The sequence below is a fragment of the Pipistrellus kuhlii genome, unplaced genomic scaffold, assembly GCF_014108245.1.
Source record: "Pipistrellus kuhlii isolate mPipKuh1 unplaced genomic scaffold, mPipKuh1.p scaffold_m20_p_3, whole genome shotgun sequence".
Classification (NCBI taxonomy): Eukaryota; Metazoa; Chordata; class Mammalia; order Chiroptera; family Vespertilionidae; genus Pipistrellus; species Pipistrellus kuhlii.
In genome coordinates this window covers 28,930,773-28,954,484 of record NW_023425529.1, presented here as the reverse complement: position 1 = coordinate 28,954,484, position 23,712 = coordinate 28,930,773, and the positions used below count along the sequence as shown (strand labels likewise).

The 23,712-nt window shown below is 39.5% G+C and overlaps 1 protein-coding gene across 9 annotated transcripts in view; it reads left to right on the top strand.

Annotated features, from left to right (window-relative positions):
• ITPR2 (inositol 1,4,5-trisphosphate receptor type 2) overlaps positions 1-23,712 on the top strand; it is a 424,574-nt gene that overhangs the window by 371,794 nt on the left and 29,068 nt on the right. For 5 of the 9 annotated variants that reach the window (XM_036459157.2, XM_045587857.1, XM_045587855.1 and 2 more), the window contains 3 exons: positions 4,545-4,675; positions 5,771-5,936; positions 16,708-16,868. In XM_036459157.2, coding sequence (XP_036315050.1) covers positions 4,545-4,675; positions 5,771-5,936; positions 16,708-16,868 — 458 coding nt within the window. Of the gene's footprint in view, positions 1-1,481; positions 1,708-4,544; positions 4,676-5,770; positions 5,937-16,707; positions 16,869-20,039; positions 20,091-21,213; positions 21,529-23,712 lie in introns of those variants that run through there. The other 4 variants (XM_045587856.1, XM_045587858.1, XM_045587859.1 and 1 more) reach the window with 4 other exon arrangements.

Below are 23,712 nucleotides of genomic sequence, written 5' to 3'. Positions count from 1 at the left end.
GAGGGACTCCCATGGTATTAAAGGTTCTCTCCCTTTTCTAGCATCTTTTCACTACTTCTGTGGCTTTTATCACATGTTAATTTGTCTTACTACCTAAGTACAGTTAGTGTTCACTCGACATTATGGATAGATTTTCGGAAACAACAGAAAGTGAAGCTAGCGAAGTCAGCTAATTGATCTAAACAAGAGTTCCGTTCCGGTGGCATCCCCTCATCATTATAAAGAAACGATGTTGAACAGAATGACATTATTCAAAGACCTGCAATACATGTTTTATCTCACACTGTTTCACCACCTACATGGTTAACCACCTACCTCTGCTGGAAGTTCTCCAGTGGCTCTCCACAGCTTCCAGGACAAAGTTTAAACCCTTCATCTTGTCATATGAGTGTCTCCTAACCTGATGCCTGCCCACTTCTCTTCTCACGTCTGCATCCACCCAAGGTCCATCGTTCCAATCCACTTGTAATTCCCCAACGCCTCATATGCTTTCATGCCTGTTCTGCCTTTGCTCTCCCCACTTGATCTGCCTGGAATGTTTTTTGCTTCACTGGTTTGACTGTCCAAACAGGCCTGTCTTTCAAGATTCAACTCAGGTGCCACCTCCTTCAGGATGCTTGTCTCTGACACCCCAGCCCGGGAGAGGCACATCCTTCCTGCCTCTGCAGTGCCCTGTGACACTGCACTGCCTTTGCCGGTCTGCTAACCTGCCTTTCCTAGGGGAATGTGCGTTTCCTAGGGGCTGCAACACTTTCATCTTCCCACCTGTATTCCTAGCACCTAGCCCAGGGCTGTTAATGTAGTGAAACCAGGCAGGTTTGGTCTGGGGAAGCCAGCTGGATATGTAGATAGGTCTCCACCAGGTCGCATTTACTTAGGTGAGTTTGCTATGACTCAGGGCCTGGCTTTCAGCCTGAAAGCCTGGGAACATGGCTTAACATATTGTGAGTGGATCTGTCTCACCAAGGTAGAATCTTATTAGCCAAGCTCACAGAGCCTACTATGTAAAACTGGCATGCCTGTGCACCCGTTATTAAGGAGCATGCTAATTGGACTGTTGCTGGCCTTAACCTGACCTGAGAATTTCTCCCCTGTTTATGTGTCACCCAGAAAGCCAAGTCTCTCAGTGTGTATTTGCAGCCAGTTTACTTTATTTCACAATGACTAATCACATGAGTCGTGTGTGGATTTTACTAGCTCACCTGTTAAAGAACAAACAACCTTATTTCTGAGTTCTTGGGGGAGAGACGGTACTCATCAGTAAGCCTTTAGTAAACATGTGTGTGACATTGATGATTGGGTAAACGCATGCAGATTCCCTCCACTAGATAAATGATTGCTTTGATTGAAAAGCTAACTGTGGCAAAATAACATAGAGACCTATTCCATCTGACCTCATTACTAGAAAACCCTATTTCTCTTTTGAAATTTCTTTAACTCTCTTACATGTTTCTAACTGTTTTTCTCCACATTCTTCCTAGCCATCACATTAGAACCCAGCACCGGATGTCCGGCACCTAAATGGCACACTGCAGACTGAGCTCTCTCCCTGCTTTCTCTGCCTACCTTGTCTCTTCTGCTGCTCTGGCTGCTGCCACCACAAGCCCTGCCTCTTCCCCATTTCTCCTCCCTCCAAAACCAGTTTTATGTCTTCTGCTTTCTAAGTCAGAAAATTGAATTGCCTTGTGGCTCACCTCTGAGGTAAGTGGTCCAGCGCAGGCTCTGCTGAGACCTTTGATGCTGCATTTGGTGGCTGCACATCCCTACCTTCAGCCCTCCTTCCAGAGTGCATGGTTTATGTTAGAGAAGTAGTTCTGTTTATGTTAAAGAAATAGCTCTGAATCAAGTGAAAAGACCGGGATCCCTCATCCAAGTGATGTGCTAATAAAGTCAGTTCGAAAGAGGAGAATCAGCCTTTTGTATCGGGTCTAGTAATAATTAATGTCGTTTTTTAACATTCGTTTAAAATCTTGCTTGGCGTTGACTTGTATTGACATAACCTTCAAACACGTGGTATCTACAGAACGTGTGAAGTGCAATTAACAAGTTTTGCTTGAAAAAGTTTGTGTTTGGTTTGGTTTTTGTTGCAAAACTAGGACTAAGAAGATGGCGGATGAAGAGCATATTCGGCACTGCATGCTTTACGAGTTCCAATTAGGAAGAAAAGCAAGTGAGGCTGCAAAAAAACATCTGTAGTGCTCTTGGTCAAGATGCAGTTAGTGCCAGAAAATGCCAGCGTTGGTTTGAGAAATTTCGCGAGGGAAATTTTTTGTTAGATGACAAGAGTGGTCGAGGCCGTGTGTCCAATTTTGATCAAGAAGCTCTTCAAGCTCTTTTGGTGCAAAATCCTCAAATTACCCAACAAGAGCTTGCGACAACTTTAAATTGTTCACAAAAAACAATTTCCAATCAATTGCGTGCACTTGGCAAAGTCCAAAAGTTTGGAAAATGGGTTCCTCATGAGTTGACCGACAACAACCGTAATCAAAGAGTCACAATTTGCAGTTCGCTCCTCTCTCGTCAAAACTGTTTGCCGTTTTTAGAGCAAATTGTTACCGGAGATGAAGAATAGGTGCTGTATGTTAATCTGAAAAGGCGGCCTCAATGGTTGGACAAAAATGAGGCTCCGCAGCCCACGCCAAAACCTGACTTGCATGCGAAAAAAGTGATGTGTGTTTGGTGGAATTTTAAAGGAATTCTTCATTATGAACTTTTACCATCTAACCAAACCATTACAAGTGCAGTATATAGTGCCCAATTGGAAAGGTTAGCCCAAGCTTTAAGAGAAAAAGAACCCGCGCTGATTAATCGGAAGGGCATAATTCTTCACCACGATAACGCACGACCGCATACTGCAAGAATCACTGCTGAAAAACTGCGCCAGTTGGAATGGGAAGTTCTCCCTCAATCTGCATATTCTCCTGATATTGCCCCTTCCGATTACCATTTGTTTCGTTCTTTGTAAAACTTTCTTCTTGGAAAAAAATTTAATAATGAAGAATGCCTCAAAAATGCATTGACCGAATTTTTGGCATCAAAATCACAAGAATTTTACAACAGAGGGATTAAAATGCTTCCTGAGCATTGGGCACAAGTAGTAGAAAACAACGGCAACTATATTGTTGATGAAATTTTGTTGTATTGTTTAAATAAATTCGATTTTAAAAAGTATTTGAAAACGACATTAATTATTACTAGACCTAATAACAAAATACCCAAACGGGTTGTTCATGGATCAGGTAGATGGAATTAGGTGGATTCTTTTTTCTCCTTTGGTGGTGGTTGTTTTTACACTCAGGCCTTGACAGGCAGGCAGGGGCCACACAATTCCAAAATTCAGTGCCACTGTGGCTCTTTACCTTTGAAACAAGAAAAATATATTTCTGCTCACTCATCAACATTAGGAAATCTTGATTCCAGTGTCTATTTATTTATTTATTTATTTGTTTGTTTATTTATATATTTTACTATTTTAAATGACTAGGAGATTATTACCAAGTTGGGTAATTTTGCCATTCAACAACATAAGACTAGAAATTTTTCTGTCATGTTATATCTTTTTTTTCTCTCCCCCCATTCCTCCCTAAATATTTTCATATACATTTGCATAAAATAAGTTGTTCACATAAATACATTGTGCTTTTTATCCATAGCCCCATGCTGGTCATGGAGCTTAAGAAAGCTTAGACCTTAAGCAAATCAATGAAATAACATCTGCCTGGATTTTAAGCACCTACTATGTGTATACCAATCCCTGTGTAATAATACTGTTTTGCATTTCTTAAATATAATCCTCTGAAGGGTTTAATCCTTAAACAAACCTCCCATTTTACAGGACAGGCTATTGAGGTTAAAGAACTTGCCTAAGTCCGAGTTCTGGAAGTGACTAGAATTTGAAGCCAGGCCTGCCTAGCTTCCTTCTGCACTCTTTTTCCAGCAATACTTTTGGTTCCTGGGTTTTCAGGAGGTCTCACCACAATCTCCTCTCCCCACAGCACAACAATGCACACTAAAGATTAGATTTCTTATAGTTTGTCCTTCTCATGCTGTCATTTTCCACTGATGGGAGGAAAAACTATTTCAGTGACTTGATCAGTCCATGTCAATCATGGGCTGCCACATATAAAATAGGTGTTATGTGACTTCAGAAAATTGTGTTATGGCACGGTTATGAAAAAAATTATATATATATATATATATATATATATATATATATATATATATATATATATATATATATATCTGGAAGCAGGAAATTGTGTATTTTTAAAACATGAGTTAGGCCTGGTCACTGTGGCTCAGTTGGTTGAGCATCATCCATGCCCGAAAGATCACCAGTTCAAATTCTGGTCAGGGCACATGCTTGGGTTGTGGGCATGATCACTAATAGGGGGTGTGCAAGAGGCAGCCGATCAAAGTTGCTTATCGATGTATCTATCCTCTCTCTCTAAAAAACAAAATGAAACAAAACAAAAATACCACATATTTAAAAACAAACAAGAAGCACGAGTTTGCTGCATTGCTGAATTTGTGTGTTCTTATAGGTGATGAAGAGTATGAAGACGGAATTGAAAGGACGTGCGACACTCTCCTGATGTGCATTGTCACCGTCCTGAACCAGGGCCTCAGGAACGGCGGTGGCGTGGGTGATGTGCTGAGAAGGCCATCAAAAGATGTAAGCAGGAGGAAAAGTATTTCTTCAAGGAGCACATAATCATTTTTTAAAAGTCTCTTAACATTTACTATATATATAGTTTTCAGGGTACTATCTTGTGTCTTGCTTTACAACTATAATGATAGCCATTAAAACCAGTTAATTGTATACTATGATTACATAGACATCACTAATGTACTAAAACCTATATTGTTAGCAGGATTATGAATTTTGTCCAAGTTTGAACTGCGTATTGTGTTACAGCAACAAAATCGTGATTCGAGAAGTTATATAGGAGTTGAGTGTTACATAAGTAACAGAAACTTGACTGTCTTTTGTCTATCAGGTTTCTTAGGCATGAAGATTTTCTCTTTGCCTCTGCCTATGAGTAGCCTTTATTATTTATCCATGATGAACATAACATTTAAATAAATTCTAACAGGATTTCATATCTTAATATGGTAAGGCTGAAAAATTTCTCATTGGCTGCAAACACCAGGCTGGGAGCTTGAAAAAAAAATCTCAGTTCTCCAGCAGGCTAGTTGTATCATGTGGTCAGTTCATGTAATGTTTCCTCTTTATGGCATAGCTGTATTACATGACCTCTGTTGTGTACTTTAATACTGTTCATCAAGTAGAAATAGCTTGAGCTGTATGTACTTGACCCTGAATGTAAGGCCAAGAACAAAACCTATTCCAGAACTTGACAAATCATTAGGTTCTCCTCAACTCCTTAATCTCTTGACTTTTGGAATCGATATTTGTATGTCTTTTGTGCAACTTGTGGGATGCAATCTGCCGCACCAAAATGCATTTAGCATGCTGACTTACTTAATAAAAAGCAAGTCTCTCCATGGCAGGGGTGTGAGTGGGGGAGGGCAGGTGTAAGTCCCAGGGAATGGAAGGGGTTCTAGGAACAGGCTGTGAAGCTTTTCTCATTACATTTAAAGAAAATGAAGGTAGAAAGCGTGTCTTATTTTTTCCAACTTGGAATATTATTTATATTAATTTAGCAAATATTTATTGAATATATTCTCTTTGCTAGCCAATATGCTAAATTGCCATGCATTGAAAATGTGTATGCGTATATAGTTTTATTTTAATTTTTTGTTTCAGGAGCCCTTGTTTGCTGCCCGAGTGGTATATGACCTTCTTTTCTATTTCATTGTCATCATTATTGTCCTTAACTTGATTTTTGGTGTCATCATTGATACTTTTGCTGATCTCAGAAGTGAGAAACAGAAAAAAGAAGAAATTCTAAAGACAACCTGCTTCATCTGTGGTAAGTGTTCTCAAGATACTAAGATAATAGGTGACACTGCCCAGGAGGGGCTAGAATGGTATTTACTTGCCATGCTTTGGGAAAAATCATTTCAAAATAGAAGCTAGATAACATCCAGATTATGTAACTGAGCATTCGACTGGGATTCTCCGTTCCATAAATAGATAGAATAATTACATCCCAAGGCTATCTTACCATTACTTCTACAATTCCTATGATTCACTGACTATGGAATATGTTGCAAAATGCCAAAAGGTTCCATCAACTGGTTAAATGGATTTTTTATCCCAGTAACATATTGATTAAATAACAGAATGATTATTTTGTTAGATTATGAATTCACAGATGTTTTTTCAGTAACTTGAACTTTTACTCACTGACACTTTTCATTTCTCTCTCTCTCTCTCTCTCTCTCACACACACACACACACACACACACACACACACACACACACAATGTCCTCCCTTCTCCCATTATTATCTCTCTCAGGTCCAACCTTTTCTTTGTCCTCATCATTCCCTTTGGCTCTACCCTCTTTTCCATATACCACAGCTTTCTGGTTTAGTTTTCTCTACAGCTGGCCCAATTACCCTAGAATCCTTTCCAATCCTGAAATAACCCCCAGCTCCAGATTATACTCATCATCTATTTTTTCCCATGTTGGGCTGAAGAATCTTTTGATAAAAGTCACAAAACCAGCATAAGAGCTTCACTACAACATTTTCTTATACAACTTGAATGGGACCCTCAGCAAACCCCATTCCCTTTTTGGTTTGCCTTTTGTCAACTGTCTCATTTCCCTATATAGTAAAAGTTGCTAAGAGAGTTTTTAAAAAAATGATTTAAACCATGCATTCTGGGAGGAGGACTGATGGTGGCTTTTCCAAACCTTTCCAACATTGCTCCACCAGTTGGAGGCACACCAGGTCGTAACCTGTAATAATGAGCTACATTCTAAGGAAGAAACAAAGTAGACATGCCCTTCTTCTACTGTGGAATTCAAACACAATGAGTATTGTTGCTCTGTCATGTGTTGAGGGAAATGATAGTGTTCACAGGTTGCTGTATCTCTTCAGGTTGAGGTAGGGGGCAGGCAAGAGTCAGAAAAGGCTTCTCAGAAGAGATGGTCCCAGAGCTGATGGTAAAAGATGGAAGGGAGGTAGTCATATCAAAGTGAGTAGAAGCAGAGTGGCTGGTGTAAGGAAAGGCATGGAGGGGAGAAAAATATGATGAGAATCTTAGGTTACTATAAGAAGCTCAGGGTTGCTGGAACTTACATTTCTGAGCAGGGCATGCCAAGAGAGGAGATTGGCCAGATCATATGTAGCCTTTTATGTTAAAAAGCATGGTCTTGATCCTATAGGCTTGTAGAGGATGGTCAACCATTAAAAAATGTTAAGGAGAGGAAGACAGGGTTTTATTTTTGATTTGGAGCTCTGTGGCAGGAGTGGGAGGTTGTTCTTCAGGGGACAATACTGGAGACAGAGTAACCAGGGATGAGTTTATTGCCATAGTCCAAGTGAAAGGTAACAAAACCTTAATTCAGGAAATAGTCGTGGCAGCATTAAGGGTTGAGGACAGAATCAAGAAATATTTAAGAGAGCCTCTCCAGTGTTGCTCAGTGGTTGACCCATGAACCAGGAGGTCATGGTTCGATTACAGTCAGGGCACATGCCTGGCATGTGGGCTCAATCCCCAATATAGGGTGTGCATGAGGCAGCCAGTCAATGATTCTCATCATTGATGTTCCTATGTCTCTCTCCCTCTTCTTTCCTCTCTTTGAAATCAATAAAGACATATTTTTTAAAAAGAAATATTTAGGAGATATGAAATCTCAGTGATTTGGAATGAATATGAAAGAGCTGGGGTACCTGGATAGATGGTAGTATCAACAGCTGAATTTGAGACTAGAAAAAGAAAAACAAATAAGGTATGCACTGAACACCCCAGTCAGATGCATTCAGCACAGAGGTCCACATATGAGTTCCGACAGTAATTGGGGAATCCTCAGCCTACATATGGTAGGAAAAGCTGGAGTCTAGAAAAAGACTCCTGAGTGAGAAAAGAAGATGGAGGTCAAGTGGAAAACCTCACCATTGAAAAATTAAAAGAGAAAGAGATCACACATAATACAATCATCAAGTCCAAGAGATGTGAGGCGAGCCAGGGCTGTGTGGCATGTTGAAATGAGGGGGGAAAATATTTTTGGAAGAAAGAGATTGATTATTGATTGTCAACACAGAGAAAGTCAATCACATATGAACTGAAGTAGAGCCTTTGGGATTCTCATTTAGGAGGTTTTGCTGGCTTTAGATAGAGTAGTGTCCACGAGGGTGAGGACAGGTACCAGACTGCACAAAGCTAAGGGAGGGACTTGCCGGGAAGGAAATTGGAGGAGGAAGAAGCGTCTTCTCTTTATATGTCTAGATTAGGTGGTAGGAAGCAAGACTTTTATGGAGCCAAGCATACAATAATTTCAGGATTTGGGGAAGTGAACCTCTGTATTGAAGGGTGAGTTCCAAAGAGAAAAAAGATGCTGCCCCTGAAAATCTCTGTGTTTCATGGTCTTACTTTCACACTGCTTCCTCTCAGCCCTTTTCTTTATGATCATAATAACTATTATGTCAGCGTACTACCTCTGAAAAATGATGGTGTTTTTTTTTTTTAAGATGTTATCCATAAGGTATGAGCCTCATTCTAAGACATGATCCTGTTTCCCATATTCTAAAGACAAAAAACATGAACAATATAAGAAGGCCATCACTTAACCACCATTCCTGCTCCTCTAAAGTTTCACTGTCAAATTCTCTTTGGCTTTTTATAGTTATTAAAAAAGCAAGCCTATAACCTATAAATTCCTTAAAACATCACAATAACCTTCATCACTAAATTGAAATGTTTTTCTCCAATTTCATAATTAATTTCCTGCTGACCTTTCCTTCTACCTTGAGTTGTACATTCTCTGATTTCATCGCAAGGTCCTATTTTTTTCTCGAAATCCTTAGAGAAGAGGTTCTGATTTTATCATTGACTCCTTGTCTCTTCTCTCTGCCCTCCTCTTTTACATCACTTTATTGCCAAATATGCCACCACACTCCACGCTCTCTCCAGGCTTCTGTCCTTTGTCTTCATCTGTTGACTGACATTATAAGGGTGTGACTTCTAGCAGCCAACTTGACTGTGTTTAAAAACCAGTGCATCATGTCTTTCCATCTCCTCCCTCCAATCCAGCAACTTCTCCTGACTTCCATATTGCAACCGTTGACCTCCCATCAGTTATCTGAATTGGGAACGTCTCCATAATTTTTAGTATCTGCTCTTTGCTCTTCCAGGTGCACTAGGTACCATGTACTAATGAATCTTCTTTCACAGTCTTACTCACTGCCTTCCACATATTCCCATAGCCACACCCTGGCTCACCCCCAGTGGCCTGCTCAGCTCTGCTAGGCTAATTTTTCCCCTTTGGATTCATCATTTCCAAACTCAGGCTATCAAGAGCATTGCAGTCTATAGCTTCAAAACTCTAATTTTCCTGGTATGTAAGATGCCTCACAATTGGGCCCCTTCTTTCTTTGCTTACCTTTCACCCAGTGTTCTTATTTATAGCTCAAGTTATAGTCCAATTCTATTACTCCTCTGTAACTCTCCATGTGGTCCCAGTTATGGTTTTCTCCAACATGGTCTCAGTTATAGTGTTTCTCCAATTTCTAGAATGTCCAAGCTGCTAAGCTGTGAACTCCTGCCCTCATTCTGAGTTGTAGGTCTTATTCCATGAAGCCTTCTCTGATCTCACTAACCAAAATCAAACATATCACTCTGTTCCTAAATCCCTCATATCACTCTTAGCTATATGATTATGTATATATTCTTTTTTATTTTTTTAAATTTCCTGCTGGATAAGCCACTCAGCCTGTTGATTTTTTAAAAAATACATTTGATTTTTTTTTATAGAGAGAAAGGGAGAGAGAGAGCTAGAAACATCAATGAGAGAGAAACATCGACCAGCTGCCTCTTGTACACCCCCTACTGAGGATGTGCCAGCTGCCTCTTGTACACCCCCTACTGGGGATGTGCCCGCAACCAACGTACATGCCCTTGACCGGAATCGAACCTGGGACCTTTCAGTCCGCAGACCAATGCTCTACCACTGAGCCAAACCGGCTTCTGCAATTCTGCATACATTCTTGTTGCCTTATCTTCTTTGTGGGATGCCATTTATTATTATCCTATTATAGAAGATGCATGGACTTATCGACATGTCCTGACTAGGTGATGTTAGCCAAGGTTCCTTTCACCTTGAACTATTGTTTCCTTATCTGGAAAATGAGAATATAATGCCACATTTGGGGGTTTGGTGAGTTTAAATGAGATCCATTTATTGGGAGTCCTAGCTCAATGCTTAGCCGAGATTAAGCACTCAATACATGTTAATTTCTCTTCTTTAAGAGCTCCAGACCCATGTCACATCCATTTTTATGCTTCCATAGCATGTATTGGGAACCATTCATAAATATTTTCTTAATGAATGACTATCCAATTATTCAGCTCCAAATTAACATTGGCTTTATGCCACTGTGCCTTAAAACCTATAAGAGAAAGTTAAAACAAGTAAGTACTAAAAGAATATATATGGTAGACAAAAATATCTAGGTGCACTAATTTCGAGTTATTCCAATTTTTGTCACATGGGGGCCATGGTCTCGGTGGTGTACATGTGTCTGCAGGGATGCAGAGAAACCGCGAGGCACGGGGATGTTGATAGGTGGTTCATTTCTCAGAAGCCTCGTGTTTATTTCAAAATTTGAGTGGCCACTTAGGTAACTTAACCTCAGAGTAGATTTAAATTGTATTTTTATATTCGTACAAATAAAATGTTGTAAAGTAGAATGAATTTAGTGTGAACACTTAAAATAAAATAGAAACATTTTTAACTATTAAAAAGTGGTGCCTGGCACTTTTTTAGCTACTAATCCCTGTAGCTTAAGGTTCTCTACTCTGCCCTGAAAGGACCTTCAGTTCAGCACAAAACATGTGATCAGTGTTATGATAACATGTATCCAGAAATGCATTCATTCCTGGACTTGCTTACCACATATAAGATTTAATATATACCATATACATTATATGAACTTAATTACAAGAATGATTTAAACATTTGGGATAGCTAGGGGCTGTGCTAGTAGCCTATAAAATAGTTGTGATTAATCTACAAATGGTTCTGGGGAGAGCCAGGTGTTAAGTTGTGATCCAAAGACGGACAGTGTATAAGTAACAGAAGAGAGAATCTCCGCAGTGTGAGAGAATTGGCTTTAGGAGTGTGCGTAGTGACACCCATAGCAGCAACAGAGGAGGTAGATATTATGGCAGGCGATGAGAGCAGATGGGACTTTTCTAGCCTTGAAGGCAGTGACCAGATGTTTGAGAGTTATGACTCAGAAAACAATTACTAGTGATCCAAAAGGCGGTCATGATAGGGTGATAATTAGCAGATGACAGAGCTGAAGCAGTAAACATAGAAAACAAATTGGCTCTGGTGTCTGTGACAGTGATTAATTTTGAATTACTAGAGGCTGAAAATTCAGTGAAAAGGAGGTGTCGACAGAGCAGGTGTAACAAAATAACAAAATGGAGAAAGGATTTGTTGGTGTCAGAATTCCTATCATAAGGATAGCCAGGTTCCTAGAATTAAAGATCTTTCTAGATTATTTACTGAGAGATAAAGGCTGTCTTGTGAGAGGGGGGCCACTTATGTTTCTCTCTCAGTATATTAGTCCATTATTATCTATATAAAGTCATTCACTCACTTATTTGTTCAACAATTACTTATTGAGCATCTACTATGTGCCAGGCTATTGCAGTGAACAAAAATAGATAAAAAGCACTGCCATTATTGGGATTACTTTCCAACGTATGTAGAAGGTCAAATGATGACAAGAGCTATGGAGATGAATTGGGATGCTGGTTGTGATAGGTGGCTGTGTTCCTTTATTTTAGTCATATTGGGTAGGAGACAGCATAAGTATAGTCTTATTTTTCCTGAAAAGCTAGTGTTGATCACATGAAGTTCCTCTTATGCTTTCTTTCTTTCTACCTTGATCATCTTATCAAATACCCTGGCTTTCATTGTTCATCTTCTATCATTTACCCTTGAATTCTTATATTTACTAATGAACTCTCTTTTTTGAAGCCTCCTACCTAACACTCTAGTTTGGTTGTTCTACAAGCATCTTAAACTCAGCACATCCCAAATCAAATGTATCCTCCCTCCCAACTCTGTTTTTCTCTTGCTTTAGTGATATTACCTTCAACTCAGTTAAGTCAGGGAATTCAGAGTCATTCTTAATTCCCCATAAATGTATAGCATTAATTGCATGTCATGCTCTCTTAAGTTTTCATTCCAAGCTCCTCTCCAGTCTCTATGGATTTACTCAATTGCTCTGTCAACTTTAGTTGAATGCCTACTGTTTACCAGCTGCTATGACAGGTTCTGGTAATACAAAAATACATCAGACAATAAGGTAGTAGAGGCTGAGATAGAAATTGACACATTTTTGTAGCAAAGTATTATGAGCACAGAGAGGATCAACTAACTGGCTATGTCTGTGGGAGTCGGAGTGGTGGCAGTGGTTGAGCTGAGTCTTGAAGGAATACCTGGAAGGCATGAAAGAGAGTACCTGGAGGCACTGAGTTTTCAGAGGACTTCATGTGTTTGGAGAATGATGAGAAAGTCGGAGTGATTACAAGAAGTGGATTGTCAGAGCATGAGTCTGAAGATCACTTCAAATTCCTTGGTTGACAGAGATTTCATTAACAGAGGTGAATAAAAAGAGCTAAGGAAACAAATTTTTTAATCAGTTGAGTTTGACATGCCCGTAAGCTATCCAGGAGGATTTATGTCCAGGAGGGCTTTGGAAATAGCAAGTGAAGTTGAGAAGAAAGGGATAAAGGTTGAGAAATCACCAGCGTGATGATGGTTGAAGCCATGGGAACAGACAACAAAGCTTAGAGAACAAGAACCAATGAAGATGAAAGATAACCAATCCCCTCTTTTCATTTCCCCTCCACCACCCTGGTCTCTGGCCTCCACCCTCAGCCTCTTCTCCCACCATCTTCCTCTAAATCCTGCCACAGGAAGTTACTGAAAGCCCAGCTCTGAATGTGCTTGCCTCTGCTCAAAGCCTTCAGAAGAAAGTTCGGGCTCCTCAGCTTTGTACTTAAAGCTTATTATGGTTTGTGCCAAATGTACCATTTCATCTTCATTTCCCAGTGTTCCTTTCTAACCACATCAGAGGGATGGACACTCCCCCAAACAGGTCATCTACTTTTACCTCTAGCTTTGCCATGTCATTTCCCGTGCCCAGATGGCAAGAAAACATGGCTTTGGCATCAGAAATATTTTCATTTAAATACTGGCTGACTTTTCCACTCACCAAGGTGTTGACTTGAGCAATTAATTGAATCCCTCTGAATCTGTTTCCTCAATATGCTAAAAGGTCAGATTGGATTATTGGAATTCTAATAGCATATTTAGACATCTTTATAGTTGTCAGCACAAATATGTGCTAAATAAAAATTAAATATCTTTCATTACCATTCCACTTGCCATAATCGTGTTTTAAGGCCAGACATTCAAAGCTTTACACCTCTTCAAAACCATTTAAAATGTATCTAGTGAGAATTCATTTTGCCTTTCTCTATGTTTTGTTGGCAGTTTATACCACTTCAGAATGTCTGTTGTCTATTTCTTCCACCACATTATGGATTAATTGATAGTAAACACATTATTTCTACATAATTGATAGTAAACACATTATTTCTTTGTGTGCTATGTATCTTGCAACAGGTAGATAATTGTTTAAATTGAATTCTGAGAAAATAGACTCCAACATTTCTCTCTTTTTTTTTTGGAGTAACATCTCTGTTGAAGTATGAGTTATATACCTTACAACCCACCTGTGTAAAGTATACAATTCAGTGGTTTTTGTATATTCAGAGTTAGGCATCTATCATCATAATCAATTTTAGAAATTTTTTCATTGTCCCCAGAAGAAATCTCATACCCTTTAGCTTCGTCATTCTCCCTCCCCCAATTTTTTATCCTCCTCAGCCCAAGGCAACCATGGATCTACCTCTGCCTCTATAGATTTTCCTATTCTGGATATTTCATATAAATGGAATCATAGAATATATGGTCTTCTGTGACTTGTCTCTTTCACTAAGTATGATATTAATGTAAGTAACATGAATCAATACTTGATTTATTTATTTTTGAATTTTATTTTTTTTAATTTAATAAATCTTTATTGTTCAGATTATTATAATTGTTTCTCCTTCCCCCCCCATAGCTCCCCTCCACCCAGTTCCCACCCCACCCTCTGCCCTTACCCCCCCCTCACTGTCCTTATCCATAGGTGAACAATTTTTGTCCAGTCTCTTCCTGCACCTCCTGTACCCTTCCCCCTGAGAATTATCAGTCCACTCCCTTTCTATGCCCCTGATTCTATTATATGCACAAGTTTATTCTGTTCCTCAGATTTTTAATTCACTTGATTTTTAGATTTACTTTTTGATAGATATGTATTTGTTGTTCATAATTTTTATCTTTACTTTTTTCTTCTTCATCTTCTTAATGAATACCTTTCAGCATTTCATATAATACTGGTTTGGTGGTAATGAACTCCTTTAGCTTTGTCTTACCTGTAAAGCTCTTTATCTGATCTTCCATTCTGAATGATAGCTTTGCTGGGTAGAGTAATCTTGGTTATAGGTTCTTGCTGTTCATCACTTTGAATATTTCTTGCCACTCCCGTCTGAGCTGCATAGTTTCTGTTGAGAAATCAGCTGACAATTGTATTGGTGCTCCCTTGCAGGTAATTAACTGTTTTTTTCTCTTGCTGCTTTTAATATTCTCTCTTTGTCTTTTGTCCTTGGCATTTTAATTATAATGTGTCTTGGTGTGGTCCTGTTTGGATTCCTTTTGTTTGGGGTTCTGTGTGCTTCCTATACTTATAAGTCTATTTCTTTCACCAGATGGGGGAAGTTTTCAGTAACTATTTCTTCAAATAGGCTTTCAGTATCTTGCTCTCTCTCTTTGTCTGGCACCCCCATAATTCTGATATTGGTATGCTTGAAGTTGTCCCAGAGTCTTCTTACACTATCTTCAACTTTTTGGATTCTTTCCCCCCCCCCCCCACTTTTTCCAGTTGAGTATTTTTTGCTTCTTTGTATTTCACATCTTTGACTTGATTCTTGCTTTTCTCTAGTCTAATAATTCTAGTCTGCTGTTGTGTCTCTGTATAATATTTTTTATTTCAGTCAGTGTATGTTTAATTTCCTGAGAGACTATTGTACTAGCCCAGATGAGAGATGCTAATGCCTCAGACTAAGTGGTAGTGGTGGGGGTGCTGAGAAATGATCAGATTCTGGGTATATGTTGAAGGTAGAAGCAGAAGAATATCAATATAGATGGGGTGTGTATGTGTATGTGTGTGTGTGTGTGTGTGTGTGTGTGTGTGTGAGAAAGAGAGAGAGAGAGAGAGAGAGAGAGAGAGAGAGAGAGAGAGAGAGAGAGAGAGAGAAGAGGGATGGATTCAAGATTCAAGGATGACTCTTAGATTCTGGCTTGAATAACTGAAAGAATGGTGTTGCTATGGAATGAAAAGAGGACTGTGGGTGGAGCAGGGTTGGGAAAAAAGATTGAATTCTATTTGGGACATGCTGAGCCGATGATAGATCAAATAAGATGAGGCATAGCCATCAGCCAGCTAAATTTTATGGTATTTTCCATTAGAATATCCAATAATATAATTTAAAAGGTCACTCCTACATTTGGGACAGATTTTGTACTTATTGTGCTTTGTGTCTTAATATTGAAAGGGTCTTCTTCATGCCTGAATGGCTTAATGGCCTTTTCTTTTCTTTTTTTAAAAAAATATGCTTAGGAAAAAAAATAGCCAGGATTGGAATTCAATTTCCTGGTTTCTTCTCTAATATCTGAACTGCAAAACCAGACTGAATCCCAACATCCCATTTTACTTGGCCTCCTAATCCATTTTCCGTGAATATTTTTCTTCATCTTCATTCACTTCCTTTCATCCAATCTTCAACTTTTGAGGGGGAGGGGGGGAAGAGTATTACTACCCAGATTCTTTCCTCATTGTCCATCCAGAGACTGAAAATGTGCCCCGGAAGTTGAGCAGATGGTCCCCTTCCTAGGCTGGCTGGAACACAGTCATCTGAGGTGTGGACGGGTCTCTCAGTCCTTATTGCACTCAGAGCCCAGATCATGGTAGACATTCACTTACTCTTCACTGGTCACAAGTGGTTTGAAGAGATGGCTCTTGGCTGTCTTCCCTCATTTTACCCAATTTCCTGGATTAAATGACTTTTTTTCTTCTGTCCTGATTAGCATGTGTGCCATTTCTTACACAATCAATTTTACTTTTTGTACTTAGACTTGTGGTCCAATTTAATTTCACTATTTTGGTATGGTTCTATTTGAAATTATCTGTAAATTTTATACTTATAATAATACATTCCCAAGAATCCATTGGGGAGAAATGTTAGTTGGGAAGAAATCCATAAACTATGGCCTTTTTTTTTTTTTCCTGGAGGTCTTATGTATTATGTTGTTTTTAATCATAGCAGAGTAACTTGACGCATGCTTACAGAAAGCATTTTTTCACACATTATTGTGTTTTGTTTTTAGGTTAAGAAGGAAGTGCTGGTTAAATGACAGATTACATACCTTGTGTTTCTCATGTTCTGCAGGACTCGAGAGGGACAAGTTTGATAATAAAACTGTGTCATTTGAGGAGCACATCAAGTCAGAACACAACATGTGGCATTATTTGTATTTCCTTGTCTTGGTGAAGGTTAAAGACCCAACTGAATACACTGGACCTGAAAGTTACGTGGCTCAAATGATTGTGGTGAGTGATCAGGGGATTTGATCTTGAACTGTATTGGATTTTGGGTGCTTTTCCTTCTCTACCCTACCCTTGTTCCATTTTGTTAACTTTTAAACGTACTGTCAGTCACTGCTATACTGGTTAAGTCACTGATTCCCAGTGGACTTCTTAGTTATATAAACCAAATTTAAATTGGAGGTGCACAGATATTTATTGAAGAATTAATTCTGCACCATCTGTAATCTTCTGACTCCATACCTCCTGCTATGCCTCAATTCCAAAAACCTGGAACTTTCCCATTGGCAAATGTGAACAGAAGAGTCATACTTTAAGATATTTCTTGAATTTCAGCACTCCAAGGTTTAAGGAAGTGTTCGATTTCAATGGGAAAATACTGTCTCCATGCACTTTGCATAGGTATCAGCAGTGGTAATTCATTTGCAGTGATCCTGCCACATCCAGTTGCGTATAACTTCTCATTAATATTAGTAGAGTTGCACAGAGGGTATTGTTGTCTATGATCCAAAGCTTCATCTGTTTCATAGATGATTAAAACTGACTGGCTTAAAGAGAAGCCAAAGGTACAGCTTTCCTGTCTCCATGATACACATTTAGTGAGTGTCATTGCATCTGATATAAATTCTCATATTCTTCTAATAAACCTAGCTGTGTATTGGATTTCTTTTTTCCAAAAATCACCTGGCAAAATTGCATTCGCTATTTGAGAATGAGGCCTTAGAAGCATCATGATCCTCTTTGCTGCTTGGTGCCCAGGATGACATTTGGTGAACACCACAAAGTGACAGGACAGCCATCAGTGGCTCTCTAGCCTTCACTCTGGGAGCTTACCATCCACTCAGGAAGACAAACTATAGCATGGGGAGCATCTGAAGAACATGTTCAGAGGCTAACATATTAAGGAGTGCAAGTTAATATTGCAGCAGTTTACCTTACTTGACAAAATTTATGTCACAGGAGACTTAATGTAAATTATATTTTTATAATTCCACATTTCTAGTGCATTTTTATTGATTTACATCCTACTATAAGTTGTTTCTCTGCATTCTTCATATGGTAGTAAACAGAACATAATATTATTTTATTCCATATATCTTTTTCTGCCCTCTCTCTCTTCTAAATTAGGAGAAAAAAGTAACCATTTTGAGGATATGAACTTACAGTCATTATTTTATAGCCTTGATCTTAAAGTGCTCAGGGACTATTTGTGTGAAACATATTGTTTCTGCTTGATGGGGAATAAAAGCTTGTAAATCATTACATTGGAAGTGTGACCTCACATTGTTATACTTTATCAAAGTTTTAGTAAATTTAAAGTAGGTTTATAGTTGTTTATATGGAAAAAGACGTGTAGGTTATGATTATTACAAGAGATATAGAGACAGTAAAGCAACAGGCAGACTGTCAAATTACAGTGGAGAGGGGAGGAAGATCTGGTGAAGATAATAGATCAACCAAAGGACTTATGTACATGCATATAAGTACAACCAATGGACATAAAACTCTGGGGAGGGAGGGTATGTATGGGAGGGAGGGTGGCAAAAAAATCAATAAAATATATTTTAAAAAAAGAATAAAACGATGGCACTTATGAGACTGTACCTCAGTGCACTGTGCCACTGTGACTGGAGACCACGTCATGGATTAGCAGGGACAGTGTAGTGACAACAGTATGCATCTTAAAGCCAGAAGAGTAATGGGCTCAAACTTTGGTTTCTTCACTTATTTTGTTGTATGGTCTTGGATAGTTTGGGTGAGTTTTGAACCTACTTGAGACTCTGCTTCCTCATCTAAAAGGCAGAAAATGTTGGTGGGATATTGGTGAGATAATATGTAAAGTGATTTTAGCACAGAGTTTAGGGCCTCAGTAATTTACAGTTTTCACTGTGACTATCCATATGGAGTCACCATGGAGGCTATCATATTAGAGAGAGGTGGGGAGGAGGGAGAACTATAAAGAGAGAGGAGAAAGCCAGAGGCAGACCTCTCATGTAGGAAAAAGAAGAAAGACAAGTAAAATAAGTAGAAAATAAGACAATACGAAGGGCAGAAGGAGAACCAGAAAGTGGAGTGCGTGGACAGCCAAGAGATGAGCATTTCAGTGTCACAGTTCAATGGTATCATTTGCTACAAAGAGGCCATAAAGACGAGACAGGTCGAAATTGTAATTTTGGAAATTGTAATGAGGAAATCAGCAGGTGCCTTTCACCATGAGAGAAGATGGCTGTGAAAATGTAGACCCATCTTTAGCCTTGACATAAAGAGCAGTGCTCTGCCAAGCACTTGTACTTGAATTGTTAGGTATCCATGTACGTACCTGCATTTCTGTCCGTCCTCTTTTGTCAGCATTCTCTCCAGGACCGTTACAGAAGGGAGCCAACACGAAATGTCTCATTCTCATCCAAGCAGCGCACATCCAAGACAGCAGGCACTGTTCCTGAATGCTAATGGTCAGGGGAAGGAAGAGTGATATTAAACTCAGAACTGGTGGAAACAAAAAGCCATTCTCATGGAAAATTGTTCAATTTCCTGAAATCCCCGATTTGAAAAACTTCTAAAAATCTATAGCTGATGAACCCAATTCAGAAAATCTGTTAGTTCCATCTCTGTGGAGATTGTAGTTTGTAATCCTGATCCTCCTGTAAAGAAAGAGATTTTAGAACACATAACAAGTTGAAGTACATCGGCAGCTCAGTTTAAAGACTTCTTTTCCCCCTGTCCAGCAAAGGGCTAACTACTCATAACAGTTTGGTAAGAAACCTCCCAGACATGTACTGCCACTTTTATACAGGTTCATTTACCAAGTTGATTTAAGTGCTTGTTTATTAAAAGGTCTTTGAAAGAAGCTATAAATTTTTGTAATTCATACAGCTTTCATAATCAAGGATTTATGCAAAAGAAAGTGAGCAAATTCCTTATATTTGTTCCCAAAACAACTCATCTGAATTCTACTACACTAAGTAACTCAGATTTGTACCCTGGAGCCCTTAGGAAATGCATCCTAGCTTTTGGTGAAATGAGAAAAAAAGAATATAACAAATTTGGGAGATGTTTCTCCTTTCTGTATATTTATTCACCTCCAATGTCTATACTTCATTGCTATGTCAACAAGGAATATGGGTTCCAATATGCACTAAAATATACATTGTAAATAAATTAATATATTGTTTCTAGATGTTAGAACCTAAGGAAGTATGTTTGTGCCTCTAAATCCATCTAAGGATAGGGTCAAGAATTTGAAATATTAATAGAAACTGCAAACTTCCGTACCCCCACCTTCAAACTATGCCATGCTGTTCAAATATCCTCTGTCTGAGTATCTGAATTAACACAGAGCATCTTCTGGAATACTGTTATGGGAGATGTAAGTAGATCAAGGTATTTTGGAGAATAGATTTTTGTCTTGCAAGCAAACTATCATTTTTGATAAGAGTACTGATATTTTGAGCTAGTATTTATTGGGAACAGAAAATGAGAAGGGAAAAAGAAGGACTGTGCAGGAAAGTAAAATAATGAAAGGGAATTTTAAAATAATAAAAAATTAGAAGGGAGAATGTAAGGGATAAATCCTGTAGCCTGTATTCACAATGGCCTCTGAGCATCATTAAGTCCTTTCGCTTCTCCCATTACCCAAAGGATGATGACCGAGGAGGAAAACACAAAATAGAGATCATTAGAAAAAATGCCCAAAGCTTTTAGATGTTGCTCTGACATTTGGGGAACATTTTCAGATTTTCAGTGCTTATTTGCTGAGATGTTATAGGGGCCTTTGGGGGTATTTGCTACTTAATTTGACCAACAGCAGGATCAAATCCCAGGTGCCCGGCAGAGAGGCACCACACGTGTTCAGAGATTGGCTGCCTTCCTCCCAGAGAGTGGTGCTGGGCTGCGGCCCTCCCTGTGACCATGGTTTTGGGGGATTATTTTCTCATGACACTTTTCAGTTTTTCTACTTATTTGACTCTTGACAAAAAAAAAAAAAAAAACACAAAACTATTTCCTGACACTGTGTCAGTGTCGACTAGGACAATTTAAGTCATGTTTTCGTTAACATGATAATTGTCTTGACACACACACAAAAAAAAGATTGTAAGTTTCTTGAAGGCCCCAACTAGGAATAGAGTGGCTATTTGTTCTGTAATTACAGAACAGGACAGGTTAATATCTGTGATATGTATTAAAAGCAATTGGATATACCTGGAGTCCCTCCCACAGGCTAGCAGTCGTACTATGGGCTTGGTACATAGGATAACTAAGAAATAGCCTCTTCCTGGGGAGGCTTGAAATGCTGACTGAGTGAATAAATAAAATCAGGAGCCTAATTAACACATGAATGGTTTCTTCTCAGACCTCCGGTTGTAGTTGGACACAATTTACAGAAAGATGCACCAACATGACTGCAAGAGTTTGGGACATGAATTTCTCATTAGTCAAATGTCATCTTTCCCCTTTTGGAAAATCAGAAGATAAAAAGACAGCGGGAAGGGTCAGGCCACCTGAACCAAGCATAATGAAGGCAATAATAAAAATCGGATTTGAGAGACAGGCGTCTTAATCTCTCTGTCGCCTCTCCCCCAGCATTTCTCCGGCCCAGCGCCTCCCACACACGCACAAATCCTCCTGAGTGTGTCTGAGCTGCTCCCCTAGCAGGCGGCCAGGCCTGTGCATCCGTGGGTGTGTCGGCACAACTTACCCTTCAGCAAAATTCTTTTTTAAAAAAAATATATTTTATTGATTTTTTTACAGAGAGGAAGAGAGAGGGATAGAAAGTTAGAAACATCGATGAGAGAGAAACATCGATGAGCTGCCTCTTGTACACCCCCTACTGGGGATGTGCCCACAACCAAGTTACATGCCCTTGACCGGAATCGAACCTGGGACCCTTCAGTCCGCAGGCCGACGCTCTATTCACTGAGCCAAACCGGTTTCAGCAGCACGAATTCTTCGTTGTAACCATCTATTAAGACCTCAGAGAGGGATCCTCCTTTTAAGGAGACAGAAGAGAAATGGAGTCACTCTTGACTTCAGCTCCATAAAGGAGAAAAAGAACTACCCCGTTTCCAGATGCTGTTTTCTATGTCCAGAACTCAACATAAACGTTGCTCAGTGAAGCAGTATTTTCCAACAGTAACTGTCAGAGGTGGGGGATGCTTGGGCTCGTGAAAGACATCACGTCTTCTAAGATCTATAGGCACCCCTCCTGCACAGGCACCCTCGGCCAACTTCATTTTTGCATTATTATCGTGTGTCATTATGAAATTATATGTTCTGATTCTATTATTTCTAATCTACACTAATTGTGTAATTGGATCTAATTGAGCCAATTATGTAACTGCTCCACCTTGAAGACCTATTTGAAAGACTTGAAACCTTAATAAGACACTTTTTAAAATGTTTACATATCAGGGCAAGCCCAGGGGGTCTTTGCAGCTCAGAATGCACAATTAAGAAGCGAACGTTTACATTCAAGGAGCCACCTCCTTCACTTTCCACAGTGTAAGTCCACACATGTGTCCTCAATTTAAGAGGGACCTTTTTCAATTCCCGGCTCTGGATTTCAGTGTCATCATGGAATCTCTCCTCCACACTATTCTACTTTCGTATAGAGTATTTGTATATGAATTGCCACATTTTTGCACACATTTTAACATCTTTCTAGGCCTCTCCTTAGTTTGTAAAGTAGTGACCGAAATGGTGAGTACTTAACTGTGTGGCTGTACACAGCGTCATCTTGAAGACCATCCCAGGGCTCAGGTTATCAGACCTCCGTGCAGGAAGCGGGAGTAGAATTTGAGCCAAATAGTGTCCTCATGAAATTCGTGTTAGGAAGCAGGACGGGGAATAAAGACGAGGGAAGGCAGGTGAGGTGCTGACTCAGAGATGTCAGCAGCTACTTCCTGAGTTCATCGGAAACCCAGTTTGCTGGTGTCCAGGTGATAGTCCTCCAAGTTCAAGAGGCAAAAAAAAGGATTTTGTTAATTTTCCCAACCAGTGTCGAAGGAGAAGCTCTGGGTAAAGGAGTAAACCTGGCAGTAGATTCTTTGTAGGATTTCCACCTACAGAGTTGGTGGAAAGACTTCACTTCTCCCCTTTGCCCTTCAATAAAATAAATTCAGCCAACCAGTCAGCACCCAGAACAGAACCATCTGAACTGTGCCTGGGTCTTGCAGGCCTCCTGCTGTGCCAGGCCCTGACCTTTAGTTGCTAGATCATGGGGAGAAGGGGGAGGCAGGGATCCCAGAAGAATGTAAGCAGAGGAGGCTGCAGAGTTATGGGCGGGGGGGGGGGGGGGGGGATAGGTAGGGAAAATTTGAAGGGTTTGAGACAAGGGCTAATTTGATAACTAAGAGCCCTGTGTGGCTCAGTGGTTGAGCAGCAAGCTATGAATCAGTAGGTCATGGTTCAATTCCTGGGTTGCGGGCTCAATCCCCAGTGTGTGGTGTGCAGGAGGCAACCAATCAGTTATTCTCTTTCATCCTTGATGTTTCTCTCCCTTTTTCCATGAAATCAATAAACATGTATTTTTTTTTAATTAAAAAAAAACAAAACTTAGCAACCAGGAAAACCCACAAAGCTTTAACAACTAGTACAGCAGTATCTATATATACCAGTTATATATGGACTCTGGATAGACTAAGACCTTCCTTAGCGTTACTATGAGGATTAAATAAAATCATGCATACTAGTGATACCACTGCTAATTTCCTGACATATGATGAATGCTGCCTATATTCCAGGCTCTGTGCTAATTGTTTGACGTGAGGATCTCTTGTACAGCCATGTAACAACCCTAGGAGGCAGTCTGCTCTTACTATCTCCATTCTATACATGAGGAAACCGAGGCTTA